Raw genomic sequence first — 16,867 nt, 5'->3', positions numbered from 1 at the left:
AATAAGCTACATAAATTACCATGTGGGAATGGAGTGTTCTGTGCTTTGTTGCACTGTGATTGTTATATAAAGCCACAGATGAAAGAAGCAAGGATATTCACTTGTTTTTTTCTATAATTTATTTTTTATTTATTTATTTTATTTATTTATTTATTTTTTTGAGGTGGAGTCTTACTCAGTCGCCCAGACTGGAGTGCATGGCTGCTCCCAGCCAATGCAGCCTCGACCTGCTGGGCTCCAGCGATCCTTCCGCCTCAGTCTTCTGAGTAGCCGGAATTACAGGCATACGCTGTACACGCCTGGCTGATTTTTTGATTTATTGTAGAGATGAGGTCTCGCTGCCCAGGTGGGTCTCGAACCTGCGGGCTCAGGCAATCCACTCACCTCAGCCTCCCAAAGGTGTGGGATTACAGGCTGAGCCACTGAACCTGGCTCACTTTTTATTTTCTATGCTTTATGTACCCCTCCATTGTACATATCAACTTTTTGCAATTTAAAAATAAATAAATATTTATCAGGAAAAAAAATACAAGAAATGATTCTTTTCTCCAAGGACCATCAAAGCCTGGACTCAGAGGAGCCCCTGGATGGCCAGGCTTGAAAGGAAGTAAAGGAGAACAAGGACCCCCAGGACAGAATACCATGGGGCCTCCTGGGTCCCCAGGTTGTCCTGGTTCACCAGGACCCACAGGATTGCCAGGACCTCCAGGACCACCAGGTAAAGATGAGTAATGGGACCCTTTTGTATACAATGCCCAGTGATAGATGTGTGTACATCAGGAGCAATAAGCCTTACTCACAGTGTGGCTGACAATCTGTGGGATTTTTACAAGTTCTTTCCAATGGCATTTCATTACCCCCACTCTTTGGGAAAGAAACTGGCAAAATAACTACTTTCCAAATGCAACAAAGTCTTAGTTGGAATGCCCCAGACAGCAGAGCAGGAAGGAGGCAGGAACAAATCTGTTAAGCTATGTCATGGGCCAATGTGGAAAACAAGGCAAAGAAAAACCAAACTAAAACTTTTTTCTACAGGTCAGAGATTTTAACAATTTCTAGCCTTCCAAGTCTCTTTTGAGATGTAGGTTTAGTATCTTCAATTTTTCAATGACAAAGTCAATGTTGCTCTGAAATTTGGGGCAGCTTTAGGTATTGTTTATAAATACTTAGTTTTATCAGCATGGCCTCCGACTTATATTTAAAATGACAAGACCAAAAATTAGGTCACAGAATACAATTTACCAGTTTAAGAGAATTGGTTATTCATTGTAATATTATAGTAGGAAATAATGCAGAAGACTGAGAACAACTTTCTTGAGAGTTGCTTTAGGAATGACAAACTCAATTGATGTGGATAAGCAATGAGGAGAAAACAGATGATCCCCTGACTCACAACCCATTGTTTCACTCAATAGGTATTAAGCATCTATAGTATATCAAGAAAATACAGTGTATCCCCAAATACCCAGAAGAATAAGATTTAATCCTTTGCCTCAAGATGCTAGCGGGATGGCCTTGGAATAACTGGAAATAACTGAATAAGATAACATGGGTTGATTATGTGACAAATGGTTTCAAATCAACTACCTCAGTAACAAAAATAGCACATTATATGTAATGTGAAGGGAAGAGTTGATCAATATGCATCAGTCTTCTCAGTTGCAGATAAACTTCTAAAGACTCAGCTTCTAATACAAAGATGAGAGAGATGCATTTAAAATAATATATATATTAAAACACTTGCTACATTGAAAAAATTGTCATTGGTGTTGTGTTTTTATAGGTGACATCATTTTTCGCAAGGGTCCACCTGGAGATGATGGACTGCCAGGCTATATAGGGCCTCCAGGAGTCCCAGGATTTGACGGGCCCAAAGGTCAGTTCAGTCCATAGTGTTGTTCTGTTACTGATTTTTCTTTTTCCCTGAGACAACAATGATCCCAAATAGCAGCCAGTCAGAGATGGCTTCTTTTCCAAAAGAAATAAATAAATAAACTAAAAGTATTCATTTATTTGTAAATCAATCATTTACTTAGCACCCATGCAATATGTTGCTGGATATTCCTAGAATGTGGGTTTTAGCCTATGCAAGGAGAGAAACACTTAAGTAGACATTTTATGTTAGACTTTTGGAATTTCATTTTTCAGAACTGTAGCGCTCAGAACAATAAGGTAAGTAGACATAATAAATGAATTTTTAAGATTAATGTGTACAAGTATGCTAGATGATTTTCACTATATAAAAAATGTTTAAATGTAATAAACGATGTGTGGTAGGAAAATAACTGTGCTTTCTATAAGTAATGCAAGTGTACTCTTATTGCAGGAGAACCAGGCTTCCCGTGCACACAGTGTCCTTATATCCCAGGGCCTCCCGGTCTCCCAGGATTGCCAGGGTTAGATGGCATCAAAGGAATTCCAGGTACAGATAATTTGCATGCAAGTGTTTTTGCAAGCACAAATAGGTCTACAGCCTGGAAGTTTTTTTTTTTCTTTCAAGATATTAGATTTCTGTATGTCATGATGTGGTTTATATGAATCTAGAGGGAATGTTTCAAAAACATACATTGTTAACATAAAGTCAGTCAAAAATCTAATAAAACTGGTATTTTTCCCTGTTCCATGTTACTTGCTGAACTCCAGCAAGGTATAGTGTTAGCCAGGAAAGGTCAACATGGATTCCTACAGGAAACCAACGGTAAGTAAAATCAGTGAAGCAGCTGTACAAAGCACATACCACCTTTTTTTTAACCATAAAGAAATAAATTCTCCCCTTTTTTCTCAAAAGATATGACTCTTCTCAGTTTTTTTTTCATGCTCCCACTCTTAATATAGTCATGAGAATATGCAGTGCTTTATTTTCTTCTTAAGGATATGAGTGCAATATAAGATGGTAATGTCCTCAGTACTAGAGACTATAGAGAGCTGTGAGGAGTGTGGTAAACTGAGGGCATATTTGAATGGGTCAGCAAGCACTCAGCTCCAGTCTGTTGTTACTCTGCAGCATGTTATCCCTGAGTTAATAAATCTTCCAACTTCTAATGAGAAGAAAAAAATAAGACTTTTTATCTGAAATCTTATGTATTTAAAAAAATTAGCCACTAAGTCAAAAAAATTTTTTTGAGTCCAGGTCTCACTCTGTCACCTAGGCTGGAGTGAAGTGGCACGATCACAGCTCACTGCAGCCTTGACTTTATAGACTCAGGTGATCCTTCCTCCTCAGTCTCTTGAGTAGCTGACACCATAGGCACATGCCACCACGCCTGGCTAATGTTTTTATTTTTTGTAGAGATGAGATCTCACTATGTTGCCTAGGCTTGTCTTGAACTCCTAAGCTCAAGCGATCCTCTCGCCTTGGCCCAAAGTGTCGGAATTATTGGTGTGCGCCACTACACCTGACTTTAAGTCAATTTTTGAGGGGGGGGGGAATTGTAGCTAATGTTCTGAGAACTAAATAAAGCATGACTTGGCCTTCTCTTGAGAACTCTTTGCCAGACCAGGACTCTCCACCCCGGCACTCTTGCTCCTGGCTGTCACCACTTCTGCTTGTCTACCTCCCCTTTCTTAGTCACAGGACCAGCCATGGGCAAAACTTTGAAGTACACAAAATCTCTATTTATTGATTGGGATCCTCTTCCCCTTGTGTCACTGCTCTGGCTACCCAGGGACTCTCCTGTGCACCACACACAGTCTTGATGGCTCCGTCATCAGTACCTTGGTCTTCACATGTCATCATTGAGTTTTTATCATTAACCAATATGAACGGAAGTTACAGAGCCCTGGCCAGTGTGCCGGACTCTGTTCTAAGTGTTTTGTGTGCCTTGGTTCCTTTATTTCTTACTTCATTCCCAGAAGTAAGTGCTGTCATTAACTCCATTTGACAGATGTGGAAACTGAAGCAATAAGGTGGCATAGTTAATAAGTGGCAGAGCCTGGACTCAAATCTGGGCATTCAGATACATGTTCCTGCCCTCCATACTGGCATCCCTTGATCGCTGTGTTATAACCTATCTCTTCTGCTCTTCAGAGGTCTACCTGGCAACCTGAATGGGGAATATTATCACTGTCTGGTAGATATTTGCGTTGGCACAAGGTTTGCCGAAAGGTTGTGCTTCAGTCCAAAGAATAAAAGTTAATGGTGGCAGCTGTGGGCACCATGGATATAGCCAATGGAGGACAGGCATTTGTCCCCCCTCTTCTCCTTTATAATGGCCTTTTAATCTCTGCCACTGCCCTGACTCACAGGTCTGCGATGGACAGAAAGCAGGGAGGTGGAAACTGTTTCTCATGCAGCTCCTATTCAGTGCCCAGGACCCTGGGGGAAATGTTTCATTAAACAAAAACTAAAAGAAAAAAAAGGAGGGGGGGAGGGAGGAGAAAATAATAAAATATAAGAAATTATTATTTTCCTGCACTCCCCTTTAATCTCACCTTTGGCCCAAGGTGGGCAGGTGAGCAGCTCACTGCTACAGAATGCTAGTTCTATTTTCCTTAGTTTCTCCACATTTGGCCTACCCAGGTATAGCTCAAATAAGATATGTAAGTAGTAGAATAGTTTGGATTACTATGCAAAATATATCCTGGCTTAATATCTTGCAAAAAATAGAATCTGAATAAACATATGTTGGCTAATTGACCTGAGACCCATCCAAAAGATTGTCTAAAGGGAATACCTATGGGAAATATAAAATTCTATAGTAAAATGCAACTTTGCAAGACATATCAAAGCCTCAGAAAAGTCTGTGCCCATTTGGTCCTACAGTTATACTTTTAAGAATATATTACAAAGGAAATAACTGGATAAATTTGGAGAACTAAACAACCAGAGATATTTATCATAGCATTCTTTACAGCAGCTAACAGTTGAAAAATGTCTACCAATGTCTAAATGTCTAAAGACAGCAGTTAGCTAAATAAATGATAGCTCACCATGCAGTAGGCCACTATGCAGCCATTTAGAGTAAAGCTATAAGTCCATACTTATTAATATATGTATAGTATGATTCCAAAATAATGTGTGTATCACTCCTATGAATTTATGGATATAAAAATGTATTACTAATGTACATTAAAATTTAGCAAACATTGTCTTCATTTACAGATGATTTTTTAGTCTTCTCTTTTGGTATAATTTTTTTATAGTAAGCATATATTACTTTTAGAAATAAAATGTGCTCAGAACAAAATAAACATATATTCTTAAATGGTAAAAGGGAGAATTTGAAGAAGCAAAGATCTAAGAGTTACTGATTGATTGATTAATTGATTGATGTGCAGTCTTACTCCATTGCCCAGGCTAGAGTGCCATGGCATGCTCACGGCCACCCCATTGTCAACCTGCTAGGCTCTGGCGATCCTTCCATCTCAGCCTTCCAAGTAGCCAGAACTACAGGTGCACACTACCACGCCCAGCAAATTTTGTTATTTATTGTAGAGACAATGTCTCACCAAGTTGTCCAGGCTGGTTTTGAACCCAAAGCCTCAGGCAATTCATTTACCTCGACCTCCCAAAGTGCTGGGATTACAGGCTGAGCCACTGAGTTCAGCCAAGAGTTATTTTTTACATTATCTCTTATTCCAGTTATTTGCTCCCTTTCTTTTATTGCATTGTAAGTTTTACAATAGAAATGTTCTTTCTTTCTTCATAAGAAAATATTCTATTTTCTTTATACATTGCATCACCCTCCCTACTCAGCATTGGTGTTCAATAACTAGTTAATAATTCATTGCTTTGCAGGAGGACAAGGTACCGCTGGTGAGAAAGGAAGCCCAGGGTCCCCAGGAAATGTAGGGTTTCCAGGATTTCCAGTAAGTAAGATTTCATAGTTTTAAAGTATTAGTTTCAATTTTAAAAACTGCACACTCTGGAAATATGGTTGTACCACACTTATGTATTCAGTTTGGTGCCTGGCAGACAATAGGTGCTTAATAGATACTTGTTGATGAAATTAGTAAATGAATGTTGTGTTGATGTGCAAATGATTAAGTGAATAAATTAATGAATTTATAAATTATTTTAAGTGATATCAGAGACAGGAAGTAGATCAGTGGTTGCCTGGGAGTGAGAGTAAAAACAGAGATTAACTGCAAATGAATTTGAGGAAATTTTGGGATGTGATGAAATGTTATAATACTGATTGTGGTGATTATAACATAATTCTATAAATTTACTAAAAATTATTGAATTGTACTTTTACAAAGGATAAATTGTATGGTGTGTAATTTATGTCTTAATAAAGCTGCTAAAAATGAAAATATTCATTATAGTGAATCAGAAAGTTATGTATAGATAAATATACTTAAGTCAAATTATTCAGAGACGCTTGTTAAAATTCACCAATACTAAAACATAATCTAAATTATGATTGTTCTATATTAATAAAATATGTTATTGTGTGTATTGTACTGTCTAACTGAATTATTTTCCAATTTTGGAAGCAGTAAGAACAATGCAAAACAGATAAAATACTTGAAAAAATATATGGGGTCCAAAGAAAATATCTTTAAAAAAAAGTCATGTTCATTAAATTTGAAAAGTTCTTGTTGATGCTGTTTTTAAGACTGACACAAGGACAGCAATTCAGACTCATTTCTGTACTACCCTAGGGATTCCCAGGTGCTCAGGGTGCTCCAGGACTCAAAGGAGAACGAGGTGAAAAATTTCAGCCTGAGGGGCACGTGGGTGCCCCAGGGGATCCGGGGCTCAGAGGGCTACCTGGGAGAAAGGGCTTGGATGGAATTCCTGGAACTCCTGGAGGGAAAGGATTACCAGGACCTAAAGGCGAACCGGTTGGTATTTGGCAACTTTTTTCAAGTTACCCTTTCTATGAATGAAATGCTCCGAAACTCTGCACAGTTCATCACTCAATTGTAGAATGAGGCATCTTCAAATTAGCATAATAATCCAAGCAAATATTTATAGTGTTTTGATGAAATAAATAGGTAGCCTTCAATGATTTATCCCAATTAAAATTCTACACTGATACTGAACCTGTCTCATACATAGGTTACAATTTCAGATTTGTATCAAATTAATTTATGGAGAAGTCCAAAAAGTGACAAATAGTGGAAAATTGTAGTAAATACTTTTGGGGCAGTGTCTGTTCTTTTAAGGAAAAATAAATGCATTAAAAATGCATTTGTGTAGGTAAAACCACACAGATATTTAGGGGAATGAAAGTCAAATAAAGAGATGGGATGTTTTGTCATTTAAAATATTTGTTTATATAAATTTTATCTCTTTTCATGAGACAGAATTTCTCACATGTTTAATTGAGAGGTAATACCTACTAGGATCTATTTTTGAATGTCATAAAGTAAGGGGTTGAACCCCCCTTATCATAATGCATCTGTGAGAAGTTTGCATGCTCCCCAACTATTCTATGAAATATCAGTTTCTCCCAGGGTTAATCTGTGTTATCCAATAAAAAGGGCCCACCTCTAACAGGTTTGGGGAAACTTGGTACATAAATTTAAAGATTCATACGCTTTAATATCAGAATAGGAATTGTAACTTTCCAACATGTAAATAAGGCATACAGTCTCCCCCAAACCCTTCTAACTTTTTGGCTGGTAGTGTCTACAAGACCAGCATATCTCAGACCCGACTTTGGCAAACTCCCAGACTGCTCATTCTGTGGTAGTTATGCTTATAAAATGACAATGCTAGAATTCTGTTGGTCTACTATTAATAGATACCCTCATTTGCATCTCACTAATTTTTCCTTATTAGTTCAGATAAGATGCTCTAGAAGATAAATGAGTCAAAATCAAAGAGATGATTTGTTCAGTTTTCCACCCTATTATTATTATCTTTTTTAAAAAAGGAGTCACCTGATGATATTGAATAATTAAAATTCTAGTCAAATTTACTTTGGGAGGGCCATGTTGAGAAGGGAGGGGGCTTCAATTACTTTGTCAAACTCAACTTCTTCAAAATATACATATCAGGGCAAACCCTTCAGGTCCCCTTCCACTGCTGGAGCTTTTCTGTTCTCTCAATAAATCCTGCTTTCTCAAAATAAAATAAAATAAAATATACATCGCAGGCTGGGCATGGTGGCTCAAGCCTGTAATCCCAGCACTTTGGGAGGCTGAGGTGAGAAAATTGCCTGAGTCCAGGGGTTCGAGACCAACCTGGACAACTTGGTGAGGCCTCGTCTCCACAATAAATCAAATAATAATAATAATAAGCCGGTGTGGTAGCACACACCTGTAGTCTCAGCTACTTGGAAGGCTGAGGCAGAAGGATCGTCTGAGCCCAGCAGGTCGAGACTGCGGTGACCGTGAACATGCCACTGCACTCCAGCCTGGGTGACAGAGTGAGACCCCAACTCAAAAAAAAAAAAAATACATATCATTTTTCAAATTTATAGTGTGTGACATTTTAAAAAATAGGGTAGACATTTTATGAGAGATAATTAATGCAGGTGGAATATCTCCATTGTAATAAAAATCCCTGGTGAAAACCACAGAAATAATGGTTTGCTGGACTGGTTTTAATTTAGAAATGTGCCGTTACCATTAATATCATCTCTAAAGTCATTTAAACTGTTGGTCAATTTGAATTTAGACTTAGTGGCTATTACTATGTGGGTGATATGTCGTTGTGGGATAGTGCAAGTGGAACTCCAGACACTTCCAAGTTCATAAAATGTTGCTAAATTCAAAGAGCACAAAACAGCAGAGACCTATAGTGCTCTTATTTAGTAATAATTCCCATCAAGTGCCAACTGCTTTTTAATTCAAGATCTCGCTGACAACCTAACTGGTGTTCATATTTGGGGTACAATAAGCCTGTTGCAAGAAGATACTGGAATGAAGCAAGATCCAAACACGTTCCTATTGTCACAGGCCCTGAGTGGTGAGAAGGGGGACCAGGGTCCTCCAGGGGATCCGGGCTGCCCTGGGTCCCCAGGACCTGCAGGACCAGCTGGACCACCTGGCTATGGACCCCAGGGAGAGCCTGGTCCAAAGGGCACCCAAGGAGTTCCTGGAGACCCTGGACCACCTGGAGAAGCCGGTTGGTTAGTTTTCTTTCCAGTCCTGTTTTCCTATGGAGCGGGTTGATAGTTTCTAGAGCTAAGGAAGCTCCTTCAAGACTAATGGAAACATAGAAACTTGCTTCTAACAAATAGAATATGTCAGCTCATAGACACTGGGAAGGAATGTATAAAATAGGATATGTCAGAAAAAAATCCATGTTTTCCCCATTACTGGCCAACTCAACTGCAATTTCCCAGGAGAGTCTGTATCTATTACTGATATAAATATATAGAAAAAATGGATCCTAAGGGATGATGGAAGTTGATTATGATAAACAAAGAGGAGACAAAACCCTATGAAACTGATCTTGAAAAGCCTCTTCCAGGCCCCAAGGGCCCACCAGCATTATTGCAAATTTGTTCTTTTTGATCCGTAACTCAATACACAGGTTATAAATAAAACTTTAAAATAGCTAAGATAAATGAAGAAAAGTTGTCTGATCACAGTTTTTAACTCCAGGTCATTTGAGGGGTCCACATATACTAAACATAGTCCTGGATTCAGCAGGGATCAAGCCCTTAATGTTTATCCATGGCTAAGAGTATGACAGAGATGAGACTAGCATACTACAGACAGTTTTAAACAAAGAATGCCACCAAGGTCATTTTTTACTTCTAAAATCACTTTGAAGGGTGAGACCCAATAAACTCGTGGTCTCCAAATCATTTGCTAAAGTGTCTCCTTCATGAGCACAAAGTTTTGAGGGCACATCCCCATATTATAAATTGTATGTAGCATTTCTGTCCACACATGTATGTAAATTTATTTTATGACTCTCTCTCTATATAAGCTATTGATTGATTGATTGATTGATTTTTGTCTGCACCTTACCTTGGAGGCTGCTTTTCTAATCCATGGACTAGCAAACTAGAGTGTCCCACAATCCAAATCTAGTCTACACTTGTTTTGGTATGGTCCCCAGCTAAGAGTGGTTTTTACATTTTTAAATGGTTGAGAGAAATTTTAATATTTTTGATACATGAAGATCATAGGAAATTCAAATTAAAGTGTCCATGAAGAAAGTTTACTGGATCCAGTCACACTCATTTATTTGTGTATTCTCTCTAGCTGCTTTCATACTACGATGCAGAATTGAGTAGTTGAGTATATCTGGACCACAAAGCCTAAGTTACTTAGCTATCTGGCCCTTTGCAGCAAAAGTTTATTGACCCCTGTTCTAATCAGTCGTCAAACACTTTTCTGTTATTTTCTGTTTTTGTTTTGTTTTGTTTTGTTTTTTTGAGTCGGAGTCTCCCTCTGTCACCCAGGCTGTAGTGCAGTGGCACATTCAGTGCCTCCCCAGCGTCAACCTGCTGGGCTCTGGCGATCCTTCCGCCTCAGTCTTCCAAGTAGCTGGAACTACAGGTGCACACTACCACACCCGGCTAATTTTTTATTTATTGCAGAGACGAGGTCTTGCCAATGTGCCAGGACTGGTCTTGAACCTGTGGTCTCAGCCAATCCACTGGCCTCGGCCTCCCAAAGTGCTGGGATTACAAGCTGAGCCACTGAGCCGGCCTTTTCTGCTATTTTCAAATGTGACTCTTTAGTGAAGAATTCCATTGTCATAAAATATATTATCAAATTTTTTATCACACCATTTAAATCTATTTTTTCTATAAATAAATGACTATATGAACAGCACATCACTAAACATGTTTTTCATATTAGCCACTGTGATCCGAATATTATCTGAAATTCTTACGTGCTAGGTAAGCATTATTTCCCTCATGGCAGATGAGGAGCTTATCAGAGAGGTTAAGAAAAGTGTCCAAGCTCACAGATCTTGTAGGAGAGCCAAAAGTCAAATCCACATCAGTCATACCCACATCACATCTTACTGTTTTGGTCAGTATACCATGCTATCTTCCCATGAAAACTATTCACCCAACAAGTAAATATACTGTAAGTATTTATCAATGTTTAAATTTAATTTCATATTATCAGTTTTTTTGGACTAGGCTCTTTTTCAATAGACAAGCATATTGGCTATTAATTAAAATGAGGCTTACACAATAGTAAATGCTTATAAATATTTGTTGATTGAATAAGAAAGTATATGTCAACTGGTCATCCCAAGCTAGCTTTGAAGCCTGAGAAAGTAGAGACTATTTTTTATATTCTTTGGGATATGTTTATAAACACCTTATATTTTCCCCTATAATCCATGAAAAGCTTCAGTCTATGCTCCAATCTTATGATCATAAATTTCCTTAAGGTCCTAGGGGAGAATTCAGTGTTTCAACACCAATTCCAGGCCCCCCAGGACCTCCAGGGCCCCCTGGTCATGCTGGCCCCCAAGGTCCACCTGGTGAGTATCCCCTTTGCCAATTCTGGTACATGCCATCAGACAGCACCCTGACTCTCCTAGAAAAATACTGCCCTCATTATAAGCAAAAAATATATTCATTGGCTCCAAAAGAAAGCACAGGGCAGAGCCCTGTCAGGTAACAAGCAAGCAGACAGGGGACTTGCTGTAGTTCTCTGAGGTTATTCAGATGTTTCTCTCTGGTGCTTCTGTTATAAATATTCCAAAGGAGAACTGATACAATTACTTAAGAGCAATTCTAGAGCAGAATAATCTTCATGGAGTTTTGGGGGGCGTAAGTAATATTTGCCCACTTGCAATTAATCAGGATATTTTCCGTAGCAACTTCATTTGAAAACTTAATTTCTTTCTCAATGTGATCTAAAACATAATTTTGCATGCATGGGGGAAGACTTATATAGTTTAAGATGTTTAAACTATTTTAGTTTAGGAATTACATTATATTTTTAAAAATTCCCCGATTACTCCATTGGATGGGGTGGGGGGGGGAAATGGTATACAGTTGGGGTTATGTTAAATTTTTTTCTTGATTTCCAAAAAGGGATAGGATGACAGAGAAACTTAGAAATTTTCTTTGAAAGCAAGATGAGGGAAAGTTTCTGATGTGGAGATGTGTGTGTATGTGTTTTTAAGGTATCCCTGGATCCATTGGAAAGTGTGATCCTGGTCTTTCTGGACCTGATGGTAAACCAGGAATTTCAGGAATTGGATTTCCTGGGCCTCCTGGACCTAAGGGTAAATTTAAAAGTTTTGAAACATAAGGTTTATTGTGGTTGTTTAGAAGATATAAGTATGAATAAATAAAACAAATTAGATATAAAAATATAAATAGACTATATGACATAAAGTGATTAAAATAGCAACATATCTTTTAAAATGATGTTTTTCAAGAGTCTTTAATAGGGAAACATCTTACAATAATGTTAGGTGAAAAGGCAGAATTCACATTAATTTATGCAATTTTATCCCAACTGTATTGTTAAAAATGCATAGAAAACAACTCAAAGGAATTTCTCCAAAATGACAATAGCGATTCTTTTTGATTGTGGAATTATAAGTATTTCTTGTTACTTCTTAATAAATGTCTGCACTTTTTACATGTATACACTTTATTTTATACGTTTATTTTTTAATAAGAAACTATTAAATCACAAGTAGTTGATTTCCTCATAGTAAATTCCAAAAGTTATTTTTCTTTAGGAAAAAATGTTGTTTCCCCTCAAAGGGTAAATACTCTCACAAAAATTTAGATGCTAAGAGTTCCAACAATGGCCTGAGGCCTTCCACTGATGAGTATATGAGAGTCGTATGCAGGATGACGTATGAATAGCCTCAATCTCTGGGTTGTCACAGAGAACTGGAGGTTTTATGATAATTTCATGTTTGTTTCAATATTATTTAAAATTTCTAAAGATAATGCATTTGTGGGTGCTTCATTTCCCAAAACATTAATATGGTATCAATGTTTATTATACATGAATTCTTCCTGAATATGGGACTATTTATTTCAATTTATGAATATTGAAATGGAAAGCAATCACATTTCTCGTGTGTTCTCAAGAATGATATTGAATCCAGTTTCTTGGATGTCTTCCTAATGATCTGTGAAGTAATGAGGCCTGGCTCATATTTTTACCTAGTTAATCTTAGAGTCTGCATTAATAAATTTCATCCTAGCTGTGTAACTTTAAGTATTCACTCTCTGAAAGAAGACTGTAGATGATGGGAACCAAAACTAACTCTAGTGCTTCTTAAAAGTGGAGATTTACAGTTTCACAGTTTAACCTATGAATCCCATCAGCTAACCATGAATTAAACATTGGTCAAGTTATGGGCATGAAGGAACTCTCTGAAGGCAGCCTTGCTTCAACAGACTTTCTTCTTCTAAACCACAACATAGAAGATGGTGTGTGAGACTCCTTTCTCAATTCTCCTACTATAATTGCATAAGAAGTTAATCCACAATGGATGCTATAGGGCATTAGGACTTAATTCTTTTGGGCAATCCCTGTTTAGAAAGTCTACCTTGGGTGCTGAAGAAGCTGTATATCTCATCTGGGGTTGTGTTTAGATGAATATATATATTTTAAAAATTCATTTAGCAGCACACTGTATGGAAAAAATACTTCAAAAACAAAGTCAAATGATCCGCCAGCATCAGTGGTTTGAAGAACTGCTGAATCAAACTTATAGGCATGCTAAATAACAAAAATGGAAAAAGTCATTTTTTAAAATTGGGAACCAATGTCATCTGACTGGGAACTGATATTGTCCTTCATTGCTAATTTATCAAATAGTTTTCTCATCACTCAAATTTCATTAAAATAACCTCTAGCTGTTGAGATGTAAGAGAGTTTCTGCTTAGAATCTTTCAGTAAGACTAATCCTACAATGTTTTTTTTTTTTCTTTGTAGGAGACCAAGGTTTGCCAGGAACAAAAGGATTACTGGGTTGTCCTGGAAAAATGGGAGAGCCTGGGTTACCAGGGGAGCCAGGCCGCCCAGGAGCCAAGGTCAGCAAGAGTTTAAACTCACACTGTCATAGGGGAGAAGGGCGACCACAATAGTCCAGTTAGAATGTCCCCACCAGGCAGGCCTCTTTGGGTGTAGAAATTACCCAATACATTCATGGATGATGAAGATATTAAATATTGTTTTAAAGTTTCTCAGGACTATCCTCCTTTTTAGAAAGGAAAATAGAAGGTATTACAAGGTGGGTCTGCATCTCTGTTTCTTCTTTAATGGCTTCATAAACACTCTGAGTATCTAAAATGGGAGAACCCTAGCAAGGAATGTGAGTAACTGTCAGAAAAATCTATCAAAAGTAAAGACATCTAGGTTTTTGTTTATAGACAATTCTACAGTCTTCTGGAAAAGTGGAGGCTACATATCCCGAAGCATTATTTTATAGAGAAGTCAGCAACTAGAGTTGAAAAAGGGTAGTTGATGGAATGGTGGTGGCTGTGCACAGGGACTTAGAGCCTCCATAGCAGAGATCAGTCAATATCAGGGAGGATTTGGAAGCATTACGTAGCAAAACTAACATAATTTCTGTGCATAGGGAGAACCAGCACTATCCATGCCTGGAGAACCAGGAACACCAGGTTTTCCAGGAGAAAGAGGGAATCCTGGGGAACATGGAGAAATTGGACTCCCTGGACTTCCAGGTCTCTCTGGAATTCCAGGAAATGAAGGGCTTGATGGGCCACGAGGTACAATAGCAAGTGTGATTACTTTTTTCACTGTGATCTTGGCTAACATGCAGCAAGCTAAATCCACAAGTGCTCTAGGGGTGAAGAATTCTTCTCAAATAAAGCTTCTAGTTAAATTATAATACTATAAGAAAGGGATTGGCAGTAGTGGGAAACTGTCTGGGGAAGGAGGCTGGGAATTGGCAGTTGAGGGAAACTGCTAGGGGAGGGAGGGGCATACCTCATCAACAAGGGTACCTGCATAATCAATGTTTGTATACCTAACCCTGAATTGTACCCCACCTTTATAATAAAAATTTTAAAATTAAATATAATTTAAATTTTAAAAAAAAGCTTTCAGTTCAGTGAATAGAAACCACCAGGTCTAATTATTTTCCCATTCCATGTTCCTGCCCTACTTTTCTTCCTTTTTTATCTTCCTTCATTCTTTCCTTTTTCATGAGTACCATCTACAAAAGGCATAGAAATGGAATTCCATAGAGTTATGATTTAGGGGGGAAAAGTTACAGAAGAATGACTGGTACAGCAATACCAGGACCTTAAGTTTTGGCACCTGAATATGATCTTGGACTTTTTTGTGCAGGCGATCCAGGGCAGCCTGGACCACCTGGAGATAAAGGACCTCCAGGAAAGTGCATAGAGGGGCCCAGGGGAGCCCAAGGACTTCCAGGCTTAAATGGACTCAAAGGGCAACAAGGTAGGAGGAGAGCCTTGAAACCAGTCCCCAAATGGGCAGGTGACGTAGGAACTCCTGCTCTGTACTTTGCTGCTTGACATGGGAACTGTCCAGCAACAAGGCTTGACCACTGTTCAATAAGAAATGTTATTTCAGAAATGTAAACCTTGCTGTCATGGATTTGTTACACATAGCAGTGTGTATACCCACAAAGAAAGTAACCTGAAGTTAGTATAGTGTGTTGGTTTGTATCTTTTATAGCAAATATGAAAATAGAAGACAGATGATAGATAGATAGACGATAGATGGATGAATATTTACATATATATTCGTATACACGTGAACTATCAATGTTTTTCCTTTAATACTTCTATAAGTATGTTAAAGTGGCAAATTTATTATCATTAAAATAGAGTAAATGTATGCAAAGGTACCAGTTTAACAAGTTATAAAATAAAATATGTGGTTGACTGCTTTACAAGAAACAACAGAAATAGTATCAAAATAAATCTGATGATGTAAGCTAGATGTTTCAGACAATGGATAACTTCCTCTATCTTTTTGGATCATCTCAGTCAGATCTGATGAAATGTCTTTGGGAAAAATTCTCAGTTAATGTCTGTGGTCTATCATCCTGCTTATATGTTCACAAATAAATTTTTGGCCTAGATCTTAATTGTTATAAAGGCACTCTTATTGTTTCCAGAGGCATCCAGCTGCTTAATTCCATGTGAGGGGCTCTATGTGTCTTCTGCAGGTTAAGGACTGAGAGACAGTCAAAAAGTGCAATACCAGAATGTCCCGTATGACTCGGGAATAGATATATTTATAAATATAGATAATTTATTACTGCATGAATCATTGAAACAGTATGATAGAGTCAGAAGTTTTACAGGTGGGGGACAATAACACACACACACACACACACACACACACACACACACACACACACACACGTAAATGTGCAATTTACCCTAAATCACACAACTAAATATTTACAGCCATAAAGTATTTCTGGAGTCAGTGGGGAAAAGCATTTGTGAGTTAATTTATTTATTCATTCATTAATTCAATCATGTGTTTATATATATATAGGCAGAAGAGGCAAAACAGGGCTGAAGGGAGACCCAGGGATTCCTGGCTTGGATAGGTCAGGATTTCCTGGGGAACCTGGACTACCAGGAATGCCCGGTCATCCAGGTGAGATGGGACCACCTGGTCGGAAAGGATATCCAGGAAATCCCGGATTTTTAGGGGCACCAGGTATTCTTTTTTGTGTTTTTATTTTTCTGTTATGTCTTCATCCACATTTTCCCCTTAAGGTGGCTCTGTAAACTGTATATAGGCATAGTGTAAGTTTTTCCTTTTGAATTATCACTAGGGGATCAGGGCCAGGGGGTGGAGACATGGTGGTGGCAGGATGATCACATTTACAAATACCCAGGATATGGTTATTTTTGCTGTCTATTTCTGTTTATATACTACTACTATAATATGTTTGCTAGTATTTGTTGAGAATTTTTTTCATTTATATTCACAAGGGATATTAGTCTACAATTTTCTTGTGGGGTCTTTGTCTGGTTTTGGTATCAGGGTAATGCTGGTC

At 38.0% G+C, this 16,867-nt stretch overlaps 1 protein-coding gene across 1 annotated transcript in view; it reads left to right on the top strand.

The window, feature by feature from the left end:
* LOC103259286 (collagen alpha-3(IV) chain-like) overlaps nucleotides 1–16,524 on the top strand; it is a gene marked incomplete at its 3' end in the record, with an annotated part of 115,922 nt that extends 99,398 nt beyond the window's left edge. Inside the window, exons 22-33 of the mRNA XM_008056969.1 lie at nucleotides 554–718; nucleotides 1,784–1,876; nucleotides 2,327–2,422; nucleotides 5,738–5,808; nucleotides 6,607–6,789; nucleotides 8,854–9,022; nucleotides 11,264–11,356; nucleotides 12,008–12,109; nucleotides 13,789–13,886; nucleotides 14,435–14,585; nucleotides 15,169–15,282; nucleotides 16,357–16,524. Coding sequence (XP_008055160.1) covers nucleotides 554–718; nucleotides 1,784–1,876; nucleotides 2,327–2,422; nucleotides 5,738–5,808; nucleotides 6,607–6,789; nucleotides 8,854–9,022; nucleotides 11,264–11,356; nucleotides 12,008–12,109; nucleotides 13,789–13,886; nucleotides 14,435–14,585; nucleotides 15,169–15,282; nucleotides 16,357–16,524 — 1,503 coding nt within the window. The remainder of the gene's footprint in view (nucleotides 1–553; nucleotides 719–1,783; nucleotides 1,877–2,326; nucleotides 2,423–5,737; nucleotides 5,809–6,606; nucleotides 6,790–8,853; nucleotides 9,023–11,263; nucleotides 11,357–12,007; nucleotides 12,110–13,788; nucleotides 13,887–14,434; nucleotides 14,586–15,168; nucleotides 15,283–16,356) is intronic.
* Nucleotides 16,525–16,867: the final 343 nt, after the last annotated feature.

This window comes from Carlito syrichta, unplaced genomic scaffold (assembly GCF_000164805.1).
Source record: "Carlito syrichta isolate Samal-C Ts95f unplaced genomic scaffold, Tarsius_syrichta-2.0.1 Scaffold302584, whole genome shotgun sequence".
Classification (NCBI taxonomy): domain Eukaryota; kingdom Metazoa; phylum Chordata; class Mammalia; order Primates; family Tarsiidae; genus Carlito; species Carlito syrichta.
Note: the sequence above shows the minus strand (reverse complement) of the source record. Positions and strands in the feature narration are given on the sequence as shown.